The 19421-nt window shown below is 42.4% G+C and overlaps 1 protein-coding gene across 1 annotated transcript in view; it reads left to right on the top strand.

Annotated features, from left to right (window-relative positions):
* Positions 1–19421, top strand: part of LOC311007616 (uncharacterized protein) — a gene marked incomplete at its 3' end in the record, with an annotated part of 130752 nt that overhangs the window by 105593 nt on the left and 5738 nt on the right. Inside the window, 6 exon segments of the mRNA XM_084000869.1 lie at positions 3121–3255; positions 14653–14781; positions 15138–15266; positions 16596–16724; positions 17767–17895; positions 18508–18741. Coding sequence (XP_083856995.1) covers positions 3121–3255; positions 14653–14781; positions 15138–15266; positions 16596–16724; positions 17767–17895; positions 18508–18741 — 885 coding nt within the window.

Below are 19421 nucleotides of genomic sequence, written 5' to 3'. Positions count from 1 at the left end.
TCGAGGATCTCCTCAATCCCACTGACATGCCTTCCGTCGAGGAAGCAGAGGCTGGGGACTCAGAGGTCGATTCATTCATCACCCAAGCTGAAGTCACTGAGGTAGTCCGGAAGCTCCTCAGTGGCAAGGCACCGGGGGTGGATGAGATCCGCCCTGAGTACCTCAAGTCTCTGGATGTTGCGGGGCTGTCGTGGCTGACACGCCTCTGCAGCATCGCGTGGCAGTCGGGGACAGTGCCTCTGGACTGGCAGACCGGGGTGGTGGTCCCTCTCTTCAAAAAGGGGGACCGGAGGGTGTGTCCCAACTACCGGGGGATCACACTCCTCAGCCTCCCGGGGAAAGTCTATTCCAAGGTGCTGGAGAGGAGAATTCGGCCGATAGTCGAACCTCGGATTCAGGAGGAACAATGCGGTTTTCGTCCTGGCCGTGGAACGCTGGACCAGCTCTACACCCTCCGCAGGGTGCTCGAGGGTGCATGGGAGTTTGCCCAACCAGTCCACATGTGTTTTGTGGACTTGGAGAAGGCTTTCGACCGTGTCCCACGTGGCATCCTGTGGGAGGTGCTCCGAGAGTATGGGGTCGGAGGCCCTCTGCTGAGAGCTGTACGGTCCCTGTATGACCGGAGCAGGAGCTTGGTTCGCATTGCCGGCAGTAAGTCAGACCTGTTCCCGGTGCGTGTTGGACTCCGGCAGGGCTGCCCTTTGTCACCGGTTCTGTTCATAATTTATATGGACAGAATTTCTAGGCGCAGCCAAGTGCCGGAGGGGGTACGGTTCGGGAGCCACTTGATTTCATCTCTGCTTTTTGCAGATGATGTGGTCTTGTTGGCTCCCTCGAGCCAGGACCTTCAGCATGCACTGGGGCGGTTTGCAGCCGAGTGTGAAGCAGCTGGGATGAGAATCAGCACCTCTAAGTCCGAGGCCATGGTTCTCGACCGGAAAAAGGTGGCTTGCACCCTCCAGGTCGGGGGAGAGTTCCTGCCTCAGGTGGAGGAGTTTAAGTATCTTGGGGTCCTGTTCACGAGTGAGGGGAGAACGGAGCGCGAGATCGACAGGCGGATCGGTGCGGCGGCCGCAGTAATGCGGTCATTGTATCGGTCCGTCGTGGTGAAGAAGGAGCTGAGCCGAAAGGCAAAGCTCTCGATTTACCGGTCGATCTACGTTCCCACCCTCACCTATGGTCATGAACTCTGGGTCATGACCGAAAGAACGGGATCCCGGATACAAGCGGCCGAAATGAGTTTCCTCCGCAGGGTGGCGGGGCGCTCCCTTAGAGATAGGGTGAGGAGCTCTGTCACCCGGGAGGAGCTCGGAGTAGAGCCGCTGCTCCTCCACATCGAGAGGAGCCAGCTGAGGTGGCTCGGGCACCTGTATAGGATGCCCCCTGGACGCCTCCCTCGTGAGGTGTTCCGGGCATGTCCCACCGGGAGGAGGCCCCGAGGAAGACCCAGGACACGCTGGAGTGACTACGTCACTCGGCTGGCCTGGGAACGCCTTGGGGTCCCCCCGGAAGAGCTGGAGGAAGTGTCCGGGGAGAGGGAAGTCTGGGGATCCCTGCTCCGACTGCTGCCCCCGCGACCCGACTCCGGACCAAGCGGATGAAAAAAAAAAAAAAAATGGATGGACTCAGATATACACTGACTACAGAAAACGGTTCCACTGATTTGTTTAGTTGTTTTTCACATTTGAATTAGTCAGTCACTGACTAAAAGATACAGACTTGTGTGAGAGAAATGGAGAGCCTGAAGTTAACATGGCTTTTATTGCAGTTTCTTTCAAAAAGATGTACTGCTGGTTTGAACACAGTTCTTATCCATTTTCTTTTGGGCTCTTAAAGGCCTTTATTATGAAAGCAAGTGAAGGAGAGACAGGAAATGAGGGTAGAAAGAGAGACGCATGATGCGCTCATGAAAATTACAATCCTTTGTATTAGTACTTTGAATATTGTGACGAAGCTGAAATCCTGTCCTGCCCACTCCCGCACAACAGTGGAGTGGAGTTACTTGTGAGTCAGACGGTATGAATAAAGGTTAAGTGAATAAACCTTCACTACCTGTGGTTGTGTAAATAGCCGATGATCAATAATTGATGTAAAATTTGTACTGTGGATAACATACAGTATGTACAATGCTATACCTTGAAAGTTAATGTGACATTTAAGTCTGAAACCGACCAGATGCTGCACCAGTCATCAGCTGTGGGAGCGCTCACTTCATCATAGTACGACAAATAAGCAAACAAACACCTGAGGTTTTATTAAGTGAAGCTTCCAGCAGCGGCGCCGTTTGTTAACAATCTCCACATTTCCTTTTTTTGCCTGAAAATCAGACTCAAGCAGCACTCAGTTCGTTCTTTTGTGTGTGTGTGTGTGTCCATTGAGGTGTGAGAAGGATTAATTCTTAAATCTGACTGAGGAGGAGAGTTGTGAATCATCTCTTGTTCAGCCTACTTGAGATAGTGTCAAAGGGTTCTTGCTGATGTTGCTCACAGTATGAATGCAATGAGAGAGTGTGTGTGTGCGTCTGTCAGCTTGACATCGTTGTTGATATGGGAATATAACACACGCACACTCACACACACACATACACCACTTTTCCTTTTGCCTCTCTCTGCATCACAATGATAAATTTGAAGGCTCTCAGCTCACGGTTTAGGCAATTATCTCAAGTAGGAAAATCCTGCAGCGTGAGAGAAGTGGTGGACGGTTCTGCGCCGCCTCGTCCACCACGGTAAAGTACAACTTCAATTACAGTAAATTAAGGAAGGCGAACCAGGGAGGACCTATGCTGAGAGGAAAATAAAGCAGATCTGATACATCCAACAGGTTTACCCAGGGGAGGAGATCATGAGCAAGAGGACACGCACACACGCACACACAATTGTATAGATATTGTAGACATGGCCTATATTAAGCTTTACGTATGTCAATTTAAATTGGGACTAAGTGGACAATGAAATCTATTATTAAAATGACCAAAGAACTAATCATAGAACTAATCAGAAGTTTCCCATAGACTCTGAAATAGATTTCCATCTCTGTCACACACACAGCTCACCCACATGCTTCTACAGTAACTGTGTGTGTGTGTGTGTGTGTGTGTGTGTGTGTGTGTCTCTGCAGCCTGTTCGCCTGGTTTCTACGGCCACCGCTGCAGCCAGTCGTGTCCTCAGTGTATCCACAGCGACGGGGCGTGCCACCATGTCAGCGGCCACTGTGAATGTCTCTCCGGCTTCTTCGGCTCCCTCTGCAACCAAGGTCAGTGGCAGCTTTGTTTTTCAAGGATACAAAAAAATAAAAACAAGGTAGAGCACTTTACACCGTGTGTTTGAGTCGCTCAGTTTTTGTTTTCACACACTTGTTGTACCCTCACAAAAAGAAACACATGGCACACATCATTCAAATGTGCAGTGATGGTTTGGTTCCATTTTTAGTTTCTTGCTGGATCCTACATTTTCCATAATACAACCTATTCAATAGTAATACACTATACACTTACTGTACCATGAACTTTTTTATGCACTTGCATAAAACATCTCAAATTACAATTGAATAAAAGGATCTATCAGCATTATGTAGAAAGTGTAGACACAATATGGGGTCAGAACAATAAAATAAAAGACAAAGAAAGCCTAAAGAGAGAGAGAGAGATTTGAAAGTGGTCAAAGAAAACTGGGACTCGCCCTCGACGGTAATGTCTTACTACAGTACCTGGACCACTCCCACCCAGGACTCAGTTGATAATATCATTCATGACAAACAACACAACACGGCAGTTTCCCCGTGGAAATGTGTGGAAAACTCACTCTGAGGTTCCATGCTGTTTAAATCCTTTAGCTTTACACTTTTTAGAGTTTCACTCTACGATGTTCAGAGGCGAGCGAATGAGCCTCCTCATACAGACAAGCTGAAGTTTCCCACTGTTGTTTAATGATGGACTTGAGTCTGCAGACCTTTTTGATCCACATGACACAAAGTGTGAGCGTTAGTTCAGACAGACGCTGACACAACATGTTGGACGTACCCTTTTGCAGCGGAGCTTTGAAGCTGTCATTGCTCTGCAGCTGAACCTGGAAACTACACTGTAGCCACTGCACACACTCGCTGCTACTGCTGCTGCTGCCGATTATATGACATTTCATAAGCACCAGCCTCCGCCCAGAGGCTTGAGAATCTCCAAACCCGATGCACACACGCTCCTGTTGATGTTTTCCTCTGTTCCCGCTGCTATTCAGTCTTTAAATGTAATATGTTCTACTGTTGTGTAGAGATGGCTCATTTACACAAACTGCTTCCTTTACTTTTGCATTTTGTGGTGGTGGTGTTGGCTCATGGAGCAACTGAGGTGGAGTTCACAGAATCCAGAAACTGAAATTTCACAATTCAGGATGTTTAGGTTAGTGATTTAAAAGATGAATGAGTGGATGGGTGACTTTCCTGGATGATCCATCCTATGCATCCATCAGCTGTACTGGTCATCTGTGCAGGCTTGTGGAGAGCTGGAGCCAGTCCCAGTGGACAGGTCACCTGTCTATCACAGGACCCACATGTTGACAAAAAACCTCACACACCCACTGTTAATGTAGAGTTGCCAATCAACCTATTGTACATGTCTTTGAGAGGATGATGGAGAACCTTGCTACCCACTGCAACACGGTTATATCATAAAAGACGATAAAGGTAGTTAGTGAATTGTTATGTCTGTGTCCTGCCGGTCTGGCCCCTCTTATATGTGACACCATCACAACACAGAACACGTGTGGTATTTTGGTTTTACAGATATCAGAAAAATGGATGCAAACAACAACAAAACTAAACTTCAAAATAATGTACGTTAGAAATAACCCAACCCAGCTTTTATTTGACTAAAGAAAAACCCTGTGCAATTCCAAATTTTTTTTACATTATATAAACCATAATTCTCAGGACCAAATGTCGTCATCCTAAAAGTTCACAGTTTTGGTTTGGTTCATATTCCACCAGCCTGTTGCTCAGTATACTGAGTTATCACAGATTGTCTGAACATACAATATAAGTGCAATCATACATCAACTTCAAATGTCAGAGCGAGCAATAATAAATCAAAGTAAGCTAAGATGACATTACTCCCACTTACTTTATTCATGCACCGCTGCTATAATATTCACCAAAATGAGATAACAAAAGGTTCGAGAAATCTATACTTCTCCATTCTCCTTGTCCTCACTGGTTTGGAGGGAGAGGGCTTTGCAGACAGAGGGGAGGGGTTATGTCACATGGGTGAGGTTAATGTGTAGACCTCACCGCTGACTGATGTCCTGAAGTGTCAGAGCTGTGTGTGTCTTTGTGTGGCCTGACTGTGAATCAGGGACAATAAAGGCACTTAAAGCTTTGAACTTGAACGTTGACCTTGAAATGACTGATACAAATCATCACAGCCAAAATTTTCTTTTCTTTTCTTTTCTTTTTTTTTTGGTTTTGCTGAAATCCTAAAGCCTTTGAGTCAAACTGACTTTTTTACTCTATCAGTGGTGCCTGTCGGCCAGCTGGACGGCTTCAGCACCTTTCTAATGTCGGATTAGTGGAGTCTGTGTTTCTGTACCACTTTGACATTCAGACTTACTTCAAGCTGTGACTGGTCAGCTGTGAGGGGTGAGAGAGAGGTCATGGTTTGAACTTCTCTCTCTCTCTCTCTCTCTCCCTTTCCGCAACAATTGCTATTACTGTATATGTAGTGTTAGCTTAGCATTAGTCTTTAGCGAGGTTTGTCACTTTTTTGTGTCCCTTGAAACACTAATGTTGTGTTGAGTGAGTTTTTGCAGTTCATATTTTGTCCAATTGATAAAGTTGTTTTCTGAATTTGTTTCACATTTGTGACTTTGAATTAGCTTTCTTAAGCTGAGCTCTCAGGGCCACCGTAGATTTTGATTTCTAAAAACTAGTTCTAGCAAGAAACCGGCCTCGGTGCAGATACTGTAGATACTGTGAGCCGATGTTGTTTCTTCACTACATCTCACAATCTGACACAATGCCCCTGTACTGAAACATTTAACTCCAGGGTCACCACCAGGGATTTTCAGTTTCATGAAAAGATATCACATTATAGGAGGGAAAAGTTCATTATTAATAATGAAAATCTAATAATCTAATATATTTCATGGTCCCTGTTGGTCACAAGACCTTAGAATTGTCCTAACTTGTCACCCCCATGCGGCCCCCTGTTTTACTCTGACAAAGATTGTGATCAAGACATTTTTAGCACCAATCTCTCAAAGTGAGACATGCAAAGGCTGCAAAGGATCACTGTGATTACCTGGCATCAGGGCCTGCACACCACCTTTCCTCTCTGCACATACACTCTGATTTGTATGCTGTGTACGAGAGTGTGATCCACACGGAAACCAATTTCATTCTGCTGTTGAGTTCAGTTTTTGTAGTTGATCAAACAGCTTATTGTATGTTATTCACAACATTTTGATTCATTTGTAATCACAGTCTCAAAATTACACTTGACTACTCACCGCTCTGTTTTCTAAACAGCAGCCGGTTCTTTACCAACACATCTGCTCACAGCTGGTTCACAGTTAAAGCAGCACAATCAACCTCAGAACCTTCTCACACGCTGCTCTCTAATCATCCTTAGGTTAGATGTCGAGGTCTGTGCACAAAGAGAAGCTCTTTCATGTTTCCATTATTTCTCAAGTCTCAGCCTTGAGCGTCGATCGTCTTGGCACAAGTTTTCTTCTCCCAGTTCATTTTCATCTGAATTATCTTATTGTCAGTTGGTCCTGTGCTCCTGTATTTCAGTGTGGTTTAGCTCCTCTGCAGGTTAAACAGGTGTTAATTCTCTTATGAAGGCAGTTGGCCTTCACTCGTTGATTCATTGCCAAGTAGAATTTTAAATGGAGACAGTGGAGGAGTGTGCTGTGAAATATTCATCATCATTAAACATGAAGATGGCCTTAGTTATGCCCCGTCTTACATTAGCCATTCTGCTGGCCGCTGCATCTTTGAGCAGGCCCATAGATAACAGGACGAGGAGACTGGATGAATCAGTTGTCCAGCACGGGGGCTTTTAACTGCCTGAAGAGCCAATCCCACTCCATCCCTGCTCCCTCCTTGTTGGATACCCTTTTGTACAAAGCTAATGATCTTATTGACTGGTAAACTCTTAAGGGCTGTGTTGCATCTCAGAAGAAAACAAGTCATTCTGTGTTAATTGTTAACTGAGACAAAATAGGTTTTCGCTCCACTAATGGAGAAATCAAATTCCTCTTTCAAGTGGAAATGGTCCAAGAAGCAAAATTTACAAAACAGGAATGTGCTGCTGTGAAGCAGTGATCACCTCCTGAGCTACTGTGGGTTTTATTTTCATCTCGGCTAAACAGGGGTGTTAAAACCTTCAATTTACCTTCAGACAGTCAGAACAAAATCAGGATTCGTTGTTTGAATCTTGAATTGTTTACTGCTGAAGCAACAACAGCAAAAACACAAAGAAACACGGTAACACTTTATAATGAGTACACACTATTAAGCATTAGTTAAGCATGAATAAATATTGAATTCATAATTTATAACACATGAATACTCATTAGTATGTAGTTAGTAAACATAGTTATAAATGTTTTACTCATCATTGGTAAGCACAGTAGTTATGGATTAGTAAACACTGAATTCATCATTTATAAAGCATGTTTCTGACGTAAATACTCATTAGTATGTGGTTTACAATCACAGTTGTAAATGTTTTACTCTTCATTAATAAGCTCATCTATATAAATGATGGATTCAGCATTCCCAAGCGCTCTTATGCGTTCAGTATGAATGGTTAGTGAGTGTTAGTAAATGTTTTATAAAAACTCACAAATGTAATTTCCAATGGATGACTTATAAACAGTTATTAATGCAGGAATTCATGAATTCAGGCAGTTACAAAGCACTTACTACTCGTTAACTCATTGAGTGCCAACCACGTAATTTCTCGTTTTTCGTTCCCATGCGTTGAGTGCCGAAAACGAGATTTTTCGTTTTTTGCTTTTTTTTTATATTATGAAAATAGACACTTTAATACACATTATATGTAAATTTGGGGACTCTACGACGAGGAGAACTGAAATAGATGACGATCAAAGTCACATGACAGCTCATGATCTGGAAGTTTTTATCATAACTCGGCTTCTGCAAACGGAGTTCTGCATGCAGATGCAGCGCAGCTGCTCCGCAGCTGCTCTGCTCTCACCCGCGCTGCTGCTCCAGCTCGGAGCAGAACCAGGAAGCTCTCAGCCGACAGTCCCGCCCGGTCTTCACCTCGAGCAACACCGTGTCCTCCCCAAAGTCCCCCCGCGGTAAAATCTGATGGTCTCTGGGCCAAAGCAGACCGGCATCACCGACCCGTACCACAGAAGGACCGCGACCACCGGCGGGACCGGTCTTCCCGAGCCGCGGTGGCCGACAGACCCTCACGCTCCGCGGCGAGAAGCTGTGACACGGCACGGTGCGTCTGTGTTATTGTTGTTTAGTGGCGCCCCCCCCGCCCCCGCTGGTGGTTTTGTGAATAGAACAACCATTGTTGTATATATTTATCTTATACGAGCCCTTTGATCCAGAAATGCGAGTGTCAGAAGAGCGACAGACACAAACAGCGCACCTTTCATAAAAGACGCTCTATCTCCTTTTCTAGAAAAAAAGGAGGGATTTTGGTGAAACCCAGCCATGTTTAGCTTGAGTTTTCTCAGGAACGGAGGCACGTAGAAACAAACGGTTTGTGGCCACTTGAAGCATTAAGGTAAACCTTTCAATTGAGCTACAGTATGTGTTGGTGGCAATAATATAGAATACACCATGGCTCTACATAAAAAGTCAAAAATGGTCTAAATTGCCGGTACACTTGACTAAAACTTTGGAAAGGAGCGCGGCACTCAATGAGTTAATTAAGTATTTTGTGTGAGCTCATCTAAAGTGGGCACTATCTATGCCTTATAGAGCATTTACAAATGAGATATTAAGGCTGGCAATGCCTCAACTTGACTCACAAAAGTCTTGGTTATCAAGACCAAGGAGAGACACAACACAATATAGTTCATATTGCATTGTATTTATTGCAACTTCCTAACATATTGTAACTGTACAACTGTTCTGTTGATGTAAAACAAACAAGGGTAAGCATGGCTGAATAAAAACTTGCCAACACCAACAGTGGATCACAGAAGTTTAAGTTCAGCAAATAATTCTGTTTACTAATCCATAATTAGCGCTTATCAATGATGAGTAAAACATTTATAACTATGTTTACTAACTACATACTAATGAGTATTCATGTGTTATAAATTATGAATTCAATATTTATTCATGCTTAACTAATGCTTAATAGTGTGTTCTCATTATAAAGTGTTACCAGAAACACAAGTGGGAATTTAAGTAGATCACCAAAACTCCTCCACTCAGGGGTTTTTCATCATTTTTGTTAAATATTTTACATTACACAACATACAAATACATACATACAAATTGTTCCTGAAAATGTGATCAGGTCCTTGAGGTTGAATGTAAACCACACACTCATGGCTTCATAGCCTGATAACGTTGGTGTATAAGGAAATAATTCACGTGATTATAATTACAGTACTTTTGACCTTTGACCTTTGATCTTTGACCTTTGAACAGTACTGAGGCTGGATTACAGAAACCAGGTTTAACTTTGGAACCAGATGAAATCCCGGTTCACATGTTCAAGTTCTGTTTGCACCAAACTAGTTTGAAATGGAAAAAAAGATTGAATTTGAAACATCCAGTGGAAGATGTTTCAAACATCAGCTGTTTTTTTACAATGGATACCTTCAGTTTGCACATTTGTCCATATTGATTAAACTTGGTTTAAATTGGGTTTAAATAAACAAACTTGGTCCAATATGAAATCGTGCAACAGAGCTTGGCTTAATTCTAAACCTGGATTGATTCATTTTAAATCTAGTTTAACTAAACCCTGATTAGAGCTAATCTCAGATTTTATTCAGTTCTATAATCAAATGTCTGTACAGTAGCTCAGCCTGCGGCTGTGAAATGTGACACTTTACTTTTGACTGTATTAGACCACATCTGGAATGACTGTTCTCATGGAGGGTTCACTATTCATTTCAATAAAAACAACACATCAGGCACACAAGCATAAATTGTTTCAGGCTCTCACAACACGGACACTAAAGTGTTTGTCTGGCCGACTCACTGCCACGTCGCTGCACACATTAATGACATGAACATAATTCAGTGTCACAGCTCTGTGAGGCTTCCTCGTGTTTAACTGACCTAATGACTCACAGAGTTTTTTAATTGTTAGCAGCCCCATCTGACTTAGTGATTTGTGTATTGGCTGGTGTGTGTGCGCTACATGACCTGCAGTTCCAACCTTCAGCTTGTGAGTGAGTCCTCAAGACAAACAATAATGTCACTGAAGAGTTGTTGTTTTTTCATCTTGTATTTTTCACATTATCGTGTAAGTCACAAGAGGGGTGGCCATCCAACAAGAGAGAACCTTTTCTCTTCATGGCTGACCCTGTATGAGCCTCAAGAGGAAAAAAAATCAACTTAATTTATGTATAAATTGTGATTAAGAAACAATATTTACTTAGGGTAACATTATTACCATCTGCATTTTCTGACCATTTTCACCACTGTTTAAAATGACCTTTTCAAATGGACTGTTACTTACAGTTTTTCTCGATTGTTTACACACAATTTCTGGTTCTTGAGGCACAATGGCCTCAACATCTAACTCATGCACCAACCCCCTGAACCAAGTCTGCAAAACTACAAGCACAATTCCTGCTTTACACTCAATTTGCAGTTCTATAACACACTTTTTTCAAAACACAACACACAATTCTCTGCATTTGGCACAATTTTCATGAAGAAAATCTCTTGTTTTCACGAGTAACACACTGTTATTCAAAATTCTAAAGTTAGTTTCCCTACTATGCACACTGACTCATCACATGGGTAAACACCTGTCACACAGTTTTACAATTAGCAATCAGAGCTTTAGCAAAAAAGGGAAACAGGCAGTGATGGACTGACACCAAAAAGAGAGAAACCAAACAGAAAGAGAGGCCACACAACACACACACACACACACACACACACACACACACACACACACACACACACACACACACACACACACACATATATATGTATATAGCAGAGATCATAATGATGATGAGAAAAAAAAATGCATTGATCACCAAAATTGCATGTCAATGGAAGGATTTGAACCTAGACTAGAACAAAGTCTTTGACTACAAAGAGTGCTGTTCTACTAGGTGAGCCACATGTTACAGTAGTTTCATCTTGTCAAAATGATGTATTCAGTCTTTCAAAATTGTCCGGCCGTAAACCAGCTGACCCTGACCGACTCTTTTTTTTTTTCTTTTGTGGTCAGATCAGCACGGCTGCATCGCCACACGACCACCTCGGTCGCGTCTTCACACATTTCATTTGTTACCGTGTATTTGAGTGTTCTGAGTATCAAAACAATATTCTGAAATTTTACAACACATTTATATATATATATGCACTGTCTGTAGTTACAGTAAAAAAAAAAAAAAGAGCCTAAGTCATTATGATGAATGGAGTAGAAGTGTTTTCCATTCATCATAGTGTTTTACACTGAGCACATCAGTGTTCAACTGGTTCTTATAAATGTCTAGTCATATGATGGTTTGTGTGTGTCATTTGAGACTAAAATAGCATTTTGAGAATAAATAACATTGTTTTGAATGTAAAGTTTCATTTTGCAGGAGAAGTTAGGGGTTTTGCCCATTGTGTGTGTGTTTTTGGATTTGTGTGTAGAGTTCTGAGAGTATGAGGCATGCTTTCAGAAAATGTGTGTAAACAATCGAGAAAAACTGTAATCCCCATCAAGAGCCTTCATGACCTCAACAAATGCAAACACACAGCTTAATGTTGCCTCATTACCCCAGAGGAGTTGATATGTTTACCCCAACCAATAATGTTGAAAACTGACACGCACGCACGCACACACAGCTATTTTTGAAGTCTTCAGACACAATTGATGCGTAAAGAAGACGTTATTTTGGATTGTCTTAAGATGTGCAAATTCAAAGTAGACATTTTGGACCAAATGGTATTTCATATAAATGAGCCTTTAGCAGAAAGTTCACTTCAGAGCAGTTCACCAGGACTTGGTTAAAATAAAAGCCAAAGTATCACCCACATTAAAACAATTCATCCTCTGAGGATCATGAACCCCTGAACCACATTTCTGCCCCCCACCACAAACCCTCATTTAATGTGAAGAGAACTGTCTGCAGAGTTAAGAGCAGGTCACGAGGGAGCAACAGACCAGTCCCTGTCCTGCTAATTACTTTAGCTAAACTCTCTTGATTTCAGTCGCTCATCCATGAGTCTGTTACTTTGAACTCGGCTTTACAGACACTAGTCATACATTGGTAACTGTTACGTAAGTAGAGGGATTTCATTGAGGCATCCATGATGATCTTAATTGCAGCTGTATTCACAGTTAAGAATCCCCCTCTGGGTTTTATTCTTTTAGAGGAACAATGTGCAGGGGAACGGCAATCACAGGCACAGACAGGCTGAACCTATTATTAAAGACAATAAATTCTATTTAACAGATGGAAAATGTGGTAAAATGCAAATTAGTGGAGAGGAGTCATCTAAAAATAATGAACATCCACACAGTTAGTGTGTATATATACATAATGCATTCATCTGATCCAGCTTCTCCCTAAACATTAACATCAGGAAGAAAAAGCACACATTCATGAAACTGTAATACAGCTGCAGTGTTTTATGAAGGCGACAGTAGGCTGCACACCATATCTCTTATCATGCACTGTTATACCAATGCAATGAAAATAGTCCTAAAACATTTTAAAGTTTGATGCGGAGAGGTCAAGTGAAATGCCAGCTCATAATTGTATTTCTAACTTTTACGCTTTAAAATGTAACATGATGGTTCAGCCTCACAGTCTAGGGAATCACACTTTGGAGATTCTGTATAAAAAGTCGTAGAAATACTTTTTTAACTTAATAAACTCACAGATTTCACATCAAACTAAACGCTATGTTGAAATATTACACACAGAAGCAGCAGTGTGTCTTCTCATGTTAATTGGCAATAATCGAAACACCCCACAGCACATCAATATATTACTACACTGCAGTTTCTGTGTTTCAGTATTTTATCAGTGTAAGTACATTTGGTGAAATCTAAATGAAAAAAAAAGAAGAAAAATGTCATCCTTAAGCAACGACATGTGCATTACCCTAAAATGATTAAGTGGAAAACAAATCTCTTCCGGCTCTTTTAATTGCTCTGTTTGACAAAGTTTGAACAGGTTTTTCTTTTTTATTTCTTGCTGACGACCTGTTTTCTCTGCCTGAGCTCATTGAATTAGAGACGTTCAGCAGTGATGATTAATTTCCAACAGTTAGGGTAGGTATGTTTCCAAGCACAGGAAAATGTTATTAAATTGTAACCAAGTGCTCATCAAATTAAAGATAATTGAACATTATGGTGATTAACACAAGTTTTGAATGATGTACAGAAGGAGAAGGTCTCGGCCGATGAATCAGGCTTGTTTTAGATGAAGTATGCTTCCTGTAAGAGACTTGAATTTTGCCTGAATCATATTTTCCACTCTCGTCCAGGTTATTTGCTCTACTTACAACATTTGATTCTTAATGTATTTTCCTGCTTCATTCTGTTCCTGCTTCTGTTAGAGAGTTGGTTTCCTTTTTCTCTTTCCCTCCCTGTGATCACATTTGTAACGAATAAAAAGAATAGGGTACTGCTTTATAATAGCTACACACCACTGAGCTTGAGTTAAACACTATTAAATAAATAGATATAAATAATCATATACAGTATGAATCACGTGGTATTATTTTCAAACACCACTGACAGTAGCTGTGTTAACATCTTTAAATACAAGACCTAAAACGCTTCATTCATGTCTGTTAATTTTTTTGTGTCCTTAGAAACACATCCGCTCTGTTGAGAGTCAAATTGTTGGAGATGTTTTCTGAATTTGTAGCATCTTTGTGTCTTTGCATGTGTTGATCACTCAGGCTCACTTTCATCTGCAGTTTATGTTATTACTTCATGAAATTCATTGTAAACACCTTTTTGACCTTTAAAAACCTTTTTTTATATTATGTCATCTATAATGACATGATATACAACATTACAAGAGACGGCGATAGACGTTGTATAAACAGATTTAAACATCACATCACTACAACATCATCATGCTTCTTTTTTCATCAGCACATCATCATGATGTTACAGGAACAAAAACAAATTGTATCCCTGTGATTTAAGGGTTAAAGCTTTGATCGTGAGTGTGAATCCACTCAGGTACATTTGTTGCATGGTAATCGCCATCGCTCTCCCCTACTTTCATACACCCTAACAAAGGCTTAAAATATGACAGAAAGTACTCGTAAAGATGTGGGCAGACAACTCTAATGTGTTATTTATAGGCTGGAGATATTGCATCGTGACCACGTTGTTCAGTTTTTATGAGCAGGCAGAAGTTTATTGTGTGGAGAATATAGTTTTGACCTAATATTTTATTTTAACCACTTGAAGAAGTCCTGTTAGGTAACTGACTGACTGTGTGTGTTTCCCCACAGTCTGCCCCAGTGGAAAGTATGGCAAGGCCTGCGCTGAGACGTGCGTGTGCACCAACAACGGCACCTGTAACCCCATCGACGGCTCCTGTCAGTGTTACCCCGGCTGGATCGGCGACGACTGCTCCAAACGTGAGACGCAGCAAATAATCTCTCCTCCTCCTCTTTTCACACACTCGTCCTCTCTGCCCCCCCTCCCCTCAGCGAGTCGTATCGAACCGTCCAAGACAACAGAGAAAGAAAGCAGCTGCTCCATTGGCTCTGACATTAATTATCCATCCCACACAATCACTCAATCAGCTGAGCAGCTAATGAAGCAGCAGAACGTCCTCTCCTCAGGCCGATGACATGATGTGCTGGGGTGGTAAAGAGGAGATGGTGCGTATTTACTGTATGTGTTTGTTCGTCTTTTTTTAACTCTCTCTCTCTCTCTCTCTCTCTCTCTCTCTCTCTCTCTCTCTCTCTGTGTGTGTGTGTGTGTTTGGCAGCGTGCCCTCAAGGCTCGTGGGGCCCAGACTGCATCCACACATGCAACTGTCACAATGGGGCCCAGTGCAGCGCCACAGACGGGGAGTGTAACTGCAGCCCTGGATGGACCGGACTGTACTGTACTCAGCGTAGGTCTCACACACACAAACACACACACACACACACACACAGTTGCGATGCAGCCTCACTTTTTGCCTTGAGTAAATGAGTTGGAATTCCTCATACCTACAGCTCCATCTGGTGGCAGATACCAAAAGCAGACTTCATTCATTCCTCCTTTTCCTTTGTGAATAAGTCTTGGTTCAGACCAAGGAAGCAAATTGCCCACTGTTTCCTTTTCGTTCTACTTCTACATGATTCATGCTCATCTTAAAATGGCACCTGCGGACAAATAACATTTCTTAAATTGATTAAATTGAACAAAGAGGAGGAAAAAGGAAGTCAGATAATTCATGTTCTGGTTGCTGCATCATCAGCACCACATGGTCTCTGCTGTCACATCTATTACTGAACCTGATGTTTTTACTTGTTACTCACTCTATGGCATCTCACCGAGCTCCACCAACTGAGCTTTATGAGCATCATTAGCTTCAGTCTGATGAAGAAGTTGGAGGAGGAGGAGGAGGAGGAAAGAAGAAGAGGAAGAGTTTTCTGCTTGAATGTTAGAGACACAGTTTCATTTATGTCACTCACTCACTGTGGCAGGACACAAGTGACACAAGTGACACACCTCCTCCATCACACATACATGTTACCTTGGTTACCAAGAGGTCTTGTATCAGTGTCATCCGCCCTCGGTCGATCCTGCTGCACCTGACCACAGCTGTCGTCACAGCTCGTCAGGTGTGATGTCATTCATGCCACTACACCTGGTTGTTTAGTTTAGTTTTATTATGGATCCCCATTAGTCCTCACCTTGGTAAGGACTATTCTTCCTGGGGTCGTGAGGTTGTGTTACCAGACAACCAGAGTACCCCGTGGACATGATGACATCTAACAAAGTGTCAGAACATGCAGCAAATGAATGATCAGCATATGGTATAAATATAAATCTGTTAGTATGAAGGTTCAGCTGATAGAGTAGCTGTTGAGTGTTTGTGCTTTGTACAAGGTGTCAAAACTGACCCAGAAACTCACTCTTAACAGTTGTCTTTTCTTTACAACATGTGTGAACATTGTGTCGATGCTGCTGAAACGAAAAGAGGAAGATCCAAAGAGAATTCTGGGCAGACATTTAAACCTCCTGAGTTGCAAACTGGGTTCTTCCCTCTCCAGGGATGATCCATGTTGTTCCCACCATGACGGAGCGGATTAGCCAATCCAGGAAAAGCTGCTTCCAAACACAGCTCCAGATTGGTGGATCATCTCTCAGATACTGAGTCTGGAGAAAGTGAAGTTTGCCTTCTTGCAGATGCCGGATACATAACGTTCACTTGTCATGTGGCTTCCTTCTCCAGGATGTCCCACAGGTTTCTACGGCTCCCAGTGCGCTGAGGTGTGTCGCTGTCAGAACGGGGCCGACTGCGACCACATCACCGGACAGTGTTCGTGCAGGACGGGTTTCATCGGACAGAGCTGTGAACTCAGTGAGTGTGTTCACGTTTGTGTCGTACATCAGCACACATACAGCTTTCAGTTTCAGCTCCACTATGATCCCATCAACAGCTTTAACAGAATCATGTAAGAGAATAAAAGGAGCTGAGGACTGGAGTTAATCTCAGCAGCAGAGACAGACACACAGCGCTGACAGGGACAGACAATGAGACAATATAGACGGTTTACAGCTACAGCTTTAATATGTCTGGGTGTATGGGACCATTTTTGGCAACAGTACAGGAATATAAGACAGACGCTTTATGGCAGTATTGGATTTTTATGCATCTATATATGAGAAACTTTAATATGGGAATTTTTTAAGACAATGAGAATTGTTTCTGTTTTATTATTTTATCCATAAGCAATTTCTCTGTAGTTTCACAGATGATGAATTAGACCTAATGAATTATCATGTACAATGAAAGGAGGGGAAGTACTGTACAGTATATTCACTCAACATAAACATTAACTCCAGTGTATTACAGACACAAATAATCACAGCAGCAGCAGATAAACACAGTGAACAAATCATACACACAGGCTAATGTGGTTTGAGTGTCCTACAGGCGGCTGACAAGAACAACAATCAAATATAACAAAACAAAACAAACAATAAACATGCTGAAATGAATGAAACGGGTTCCCTTTAAAAGTAGAAATCAGTAATAACATTAATATTAATGAATGGCCATGACATATTCCAGTCAAGAGCTTTAGAGGCAGCTTTTGAATTTAAACACGTCAAAAGTTCTGCTCTCAGATCCTTGTCAGGTTGATCAACAAGCAAATGAGACAAAAAGTGTTACACCCAGATGTGTGTTTTAATTATGTTTATTTCATATATGGACCAAAGAAAACAATTAAAATGACAACACTAAATCACAGATCGTGAACAAGCAGAAGAAAGAAAAATAATCATATAATTTCTTCACCTTTTTCACACGACTTCAAATAATGAAGCAAATAATTCAAGGAAATTAGAATAAAATTAGTGTCAGAGTTGGAGTTGAATGTACCTTGTCCTGTGTGCAGAGTGTCCCGCGGGGACGTTTGGCTACGGCTGCCAGCAGCTGTGTGAGTGCATGAACAATGCCACCTGCGACTATGTGACGGGAACCTGCTACTGCAGCATCGGCTTCAAAGGCATCCGCTGTGACCAGGGTGAGAGCTAATGGGTGTGAAGCTGCCTCTTCAGATCTGGATTCAGATGAATTGTACAAAATATGATGACAGGATAAACACACATTAAGAAAACTCACCATAAGATGGTGAGAGTGTTTCTATAAGATGAAGGTACAAAGAGTTCTGTGAGGGTCTGATGGATGGAAATGTCTCTGCTGTTTGTTCTTTAGTTTACAGTTTGTTTTTCTACTTTTTTTAGTAAAAAGGTGTAAGATCCCCCATCTTCTGTAATAATAATAGCAGACACACAACTGATGGAAACTGTAGGAACTGCTAGATGTTTAAATAAGGAACTAAGAATGCAACAATATGTTTTGTTTCCGTTCTCATAAGTGGACAAAAAAAGAAGAAAAAATCACAAATGATGATGCACAGGTGTCACTTTATTTTCTATTCAAACAAAGGATCTGACCATCAACATTTTAAGATGCAGCAAACAGACCCGCAAAAAGATTGAAAAGCATATAAGTCCATCTCTTTAAAAAAAAAAATATATATATTATTCAAAGCCACTGAATACAGGATTTGCATATTTCATTCTGACAGCAGCTGCAGGTGTTTGACTTATTGACCGTCCATGTTCCTCCTCAGCGGCTCTGATGATGGAGGAGCTGAACCCCTACACCAAGATCAGTCCAGCGCTGGCGTCGGAGCGGCAGTCGGCCGGCGCCGTGCTGGGCATCATCTTCCTGCTGTTGCTCATCATGGTCATGCTCGGCCTGGTCGTCTGGTTCCGCTACCGACAGAGAGAGAAGGGTCACCATGTGCCCAACGTCACCTACACCCCGGCCCTGCACATCAACTCCACCGACTACTCGCTCTCAGGTGAGGCGTCCTCGCCTGTCGGTTTGTCCCAAAATTTGACAAAATATTCCGTTTTCAGGTGTAAGTGATATAAAACAGAGAAGAGGATGAAACAAGCGGAATTTGTTGTTTCAACGACCTCAACGATTAATCAGTTATCAGAAAGTGTCTCAGCTCCTATCCACATTGTGTGAGAACATGAACGTTCCTCCTCTTGGTTCCAGCAGGAGTTCCTCCACTTTAATCAGCAACTCTGGATCAAGTCTGTGTGTGAGTGCACACGTGTGTTACGATGTTGTGTAGATGGTAGGGTGCGAGTCTGCGCTGACGCCCTGTGGTGACAGCAGGGCTGCAGTGCACAGGCCTGCTCTCTTCTGCAGATTCCTCTCCCAGCAACAGCTCGGCCGGACGCTGCTTCTCCAACCCCAGCTACCGCACCCTGGGGCCGTGCACCTACGCCGCGCACTACGCCAAACCCGTCAAGAGGGGCTCTGCCAAGGTGGGTCCAAGAGCTGCTCCACTTGTGCTTAGGGGAAATCACACTGAGTGTTCTTTTTCACAGATAATTACATTTTTGTTCAGTGGCTCGACATGCTTCAAAATCAGGAAATGACAGGAGATTAATTTTCATTGTTCATACTTTTATATCACAGCTTTATTTCTGTGTTTAAGCTGTTTTGTGTTTTAGGATGTATTGTATA

This window comes from Trachurus trachurus (genome assembly GCF_905171665.1).
Source record: "Trachurus trachurus genome assembly, chromosome: 3".
NCBI lineage: Eukaryota > Metazoa > Chordata > Actinopteri > Carangiformes > Carangidae > Trachurus > Trachurus trachurus.
This window is presented reverse-complemented; position numbering and strand designations above follow the sequence as displayed.